We start from the raw sequence: 4,153 nt of genomic DNA, 5'->3' as shown, positions 1-4,153 counted from the left end.
ATTTGTGTATATTTGGTGAATAGATATGTTTGTGTATATATAGTGAATAGATATGTGCTACTGTTGCAAGCGACAAAAATTGTGTGGGGGTGGCGAGGTTGGCTTCAAATCGAGTCGATATGTTCGTGTATACTTGTCTAAATTTGTAATTGTGTAAAATTGTGGTGAATAGGTACAGTTCTACTGGTGCAAGCAACACGGAATGTGTGCAGATGAGAATTTGAACTTGAAGTAATTGTTATGCTTGTTTATACTTGTATATATAAATTAGTGTGCATAGTCAATTGAATGGATATACAAGCTATTACCGTTGATAGAGATCTGGACTGTGTGCAGGCGGGGTTGTTGGCTTAAATGTGAATTGATTTATGTGTATATATTCAGATCAAGTGCTGTTGTACAAATTGGTTGAGTGACGATATAAATTATCATTTCAAGCGACCCAAGCTATGTGCCGGTTAAAATCCCGACTACAGATTTAAAAATAAATAGTGTATCCAAAAGGGTCATTCGGATTGTCAGCACAATAATTGATTGAACATTTATTTGTGTGTGCCTTGAAATCAAGGTGGATTATATACAGGTGAGTTTATAAGCTGGTGTGCGAGTGAATATCTGTGAGTGCACATAGTTTGTCTTTGTCTTATTTAATACACGTAGCTTGTTGTATATGGGCATGGCGGCGAAAAAGTTGATTAGACATTTTCATGGCCAAGATAATAGCCTCATAGACATCGAGCAACTGTATGCGATTTTTATGAAAGTGCCTGGTATATACTGACAAGTCATGTGTGGACACTCATCTGAAGGGCGTGTCCCGTGAGTAGGTGAAGCTACTAACTGACAACTTAGATTGGAGTTGCATGTCTGCCTGTCAGAATAGATAGTGTGTCTACATGGTAGTGATGTATAGGCAGATAATAATGAAACTCTGTGTGTCAGACTACGAGCACTTCACGGGAACATCGCTACATGTATTGGTAAAATGATTGGTGCATTACCGCCAGTAAACGTGGTGTTTGGCACGTAGAGAACCCAGCAGTCGTGGCTATATACCCCTTACACTTTGCATAGACATGTAAGTACAGCAAATCAGAGTATCAGTACCTTTCTCATGTATACTAAGTACTCTTCCAATATATATATATACGTGTGCATGTTGAAATTGAGAGTCTCGACACCCATTAGGCATTTATACCGCTTCCGATTTCTATCACATGTGTGTGCAGCCTTCCAGAAAACCAAAGTCCTCGAGCCATGTATACTACCGTCACACTGCTACCAGAGCCACGTACATGTAGAGCTTATCAAAATCGATACGCCTTGAACATTGGAATTGCTTTCACACTATTTGCAGGTACGTGTGCGTGTAGCCTACCAGGGCAGTGCTGTGCTGCGAGTGTCGGCTGATGTCCAGGTGAACACTCCGTCTCCAGCCTTCGTGTCTCTGCCATTCGAACTAACCACCCGCGCACTACACATTGACGGTACTTGTGTGGCCCTTTGTTCTTGCACTGAATGTTTTTGTGTCTCTGCCATTCGAACTAACCACCCGTGCACTACACATCGACGGTGCTTGTGTGGCCCGTTGTTCATGCACTGAATTTGCAGGGCGATCATTTCGTCGGGAGCTAATTCAAGTTCAATGTGTTGGTGAATCTGACTTGCCGTGTCAGTTGCTTTATGAACAATGATTACTGCACATCTCTAATCCTTGAACATATGTGCAATTTTTGTATACTGCAGCTGAGATTATCGCATATGTGCGTGAAAACAAGGACATCCGCATCTCGCTGCTGCATTCCATTAAGCACAGCAGGTATGTCGAAGTATCTATAGCCATTTCCGCGTTTTAAAATTTCGAGCGAAATATGGCTGAAAATCTTTGGCGTAACCGCTACTACATACGAATGTGCTTACGTTGAACCTGTACAGCTGATAATTATATTTGTCCATGTACAAATCTTTCAGTGAGTCTCGTAGGCCACTCTGTTTGGATGATAAGATTCAGATGTATCTCAACTCATTTTAACGAACTGCTCCACCCCTAGTCCCCTGGTAGATGTTAGCTTTGACGCTAATCTCGGCGACGAAAACCAATCCGTGCTGCGAAACGTCGAGAAGATACAGAATTTCATCGTAGTTGCTACACGTACTTTAATGGCAAAATATCTGATGTACCCACGAAGCCTGGTATTCCCGTTTACATTCGATAGTATGACAGAGCCTTCCGCAGGGGCAGAAGGTTGACAGAGTTCCACATAAAACACTAATAAACATTCGAGGTACTGCACCTTACTTTGATAGCAATACGCGTGTTGCTGGTTAATCACATAGCGCACTCGCACGACCTGGTATCCCCATCACGTTCAGAGCATAACACGATCAAAGGCTAGCGGCCGAGTATGTTAAAAGCGTATCAGGTGTTGGCTTCTACAGCTTCTTCCTATATATTTAGCCAGGATTAGGTTAAAAAAAATAGCCACCGAACTATGTCGTTGTGGCCACACTTTCGAAAATTCAAGTTTAGAGCGCTCTCAATCAGCATCAGCCTTCCAGTCATGTTGGAGAGAGGCATTGCAATGGTCAGGAGAATGTTCCACAGCTCTGGGTGTATAAGCTGTGAATCAATCTCTCCCAGTCTGAACAGAATTCTTCGATGTGGCAGCCACACGCACGTTTCAGACCAACCTTTTCACGTGTTTACACAGCTGGATGGGTTGCCACGTTCTTTGGGAGCTAAGTAGACTTTCAGTCTGAGAAAAAGGCTTGAACCTCCTGTCATAATCAAAGCAACCACATGCAAATGAAAAGATATGTATGACAGAGGTTTCAATAGTGGGTGAAGAATGTTAGACAGAACAAGTAAGGTATCTATGTGGCCTGGCGCCCGTTCTTATATATATTACACGAGGCTTGACGAGCGCCCTCGACTGGTGTGAAAGAATAATACTGTATTCATATGTAGACGAAGAAACAAAGATTGAGAACGCTCGCTACAAACTCGTCAGTCCGCATGCGCATGTGCGCGGGCCAAGTAGGTCACCCACCAGGATATAACAAAAATTTACCATTTGATTGTCTTGCTCGTGAAGGATAGCAACAAGGTTCCGGTGGGTACTGGAACTACTGTAGATTCGGGCTATTTGCCTCTTCATATATAGAAACAACTATCAGCTGGCAAATTCATTCTCTGTGTCCTCAAGCCCATACTGGTTTTGAAGCGCACGAAGACGCTCATATTCTTAGTGGACCTCGATATGTGTTTTGGATCATTTGTCAATGGCACTTTATGCCGACGACCAGCTACTTACTTGCCGTGATGTGATAGTTGACCATAAAGGACGAAGAGTGAGAGGAGAAGCAAACAGCCTTCAGTCTTCAGATGCTACTCATCCCGGTGGATATATGTATTCGCTCACCTCGAAGTATTTGCATGCGTTGTAGTATATAGCTAGCGGCTCCGCAACTTGGAAATCGGCCAGCTCTTCGCGCTGTGCCAGAGGAACTTAGAAGCCTAGGACGCATACTAGGACCCCGATCGAACCAGGATGGCACCTTCCGTAAACAATCTAATAATGTGACCCAGTGCCCTAGTAAGAGTGGGAAGCTGTTAGTCCCAATGCTACAGTAGTTAACTCGGCTTTATTTGCTCGCAGGTGAGAATAAAAAAGATGTGTGGAACAATGACTGATAATTTTTAATAGAATATAAAATAAGTATTGACAACCCTTCATATCTCACAGATTGATTCTGAATAACATGAGAAGGGTGAAAGGGGTTTGGGTTACAGACGTATGTGCGAGTGTGTGTGCAAAGCTTTGTTTCATTCAAGAAGTGTACATTTGTGAACAACTGGAGACGTGGGATCATTGTTGTTTATTGCTCCAACCTTCCATGAGCCGGAAACTGGTTGCCTCTTCTCTCCCCCCACCCCCCCCTCCCTCTCTCTCTCTAGACTAGTTGCCACTCTCTCTATAACTTCTCTCTCTCTATCTCTCCCGTTAGCGACCCGCATGTTGGCTAAACCTGGGAGTCTGAGACTCCTAGTCAAGTCTACCGAACCGATCCTTAGTTCTGGACTTTTGTACACTGGGGTTCTCTAGCGACTGCTCACTCTGGAGAGCGCGCGAGGCTAAGCTATATATATATA

At 43.4% G+C, this 4,153-nt stretch overlaps 1 protein-coding gene across 2 annotated transcripts in view; it reads left to right on the top strand.

Moving 5' to 3' along the window:
* SARC_00594 overlaps window positions 1-2,679 on the top strand; it is a 6,449-nt gene extending 3,770 nt beyond the window's left edge. For both annotated transcript variants that reach the window (XM_014305692.1, XM_014305693.1), the window contains exons 5-7: window positions 1,358-1,487; window positions 1,747-1,819; window positions 2,052-2,679. In XM_014305692.1, the coding sequence (XP_014161167.1) occupies window positions 1,358-1,487; window positions 1,747-1,819; window positions 2,052-2,250 (402 nt within the window). In that variant the 3' untranslated portion in view covers window positions 2,251-2,679. The remainder of the gene's footprint in view (window positions 1-1,357; window positions 1,488-1,746; window positions 1,820-2,051) is intronic.
* The last annotated feature ends 1,474 nt before the right edge of the window (window positions 2,680-4,153 follow it).

Source organism: Sphaeroforma arctica (assembly GCF_001186125.1).
Source record: "Sphaeroforma arctica JP610 unplaced genomic scaffold supercont1.20, whole genome shotgun sequence".
In the NCBI taxonomy this organism is placed as follows: domain Eukaryota; class Ichthyosporea; order Ichthyophonida; genus Sphaeroforma; species Sphaeroforma arctica.
This window is presented reverse-complemented; position numbering and strand designations above follow the sequence as displayed.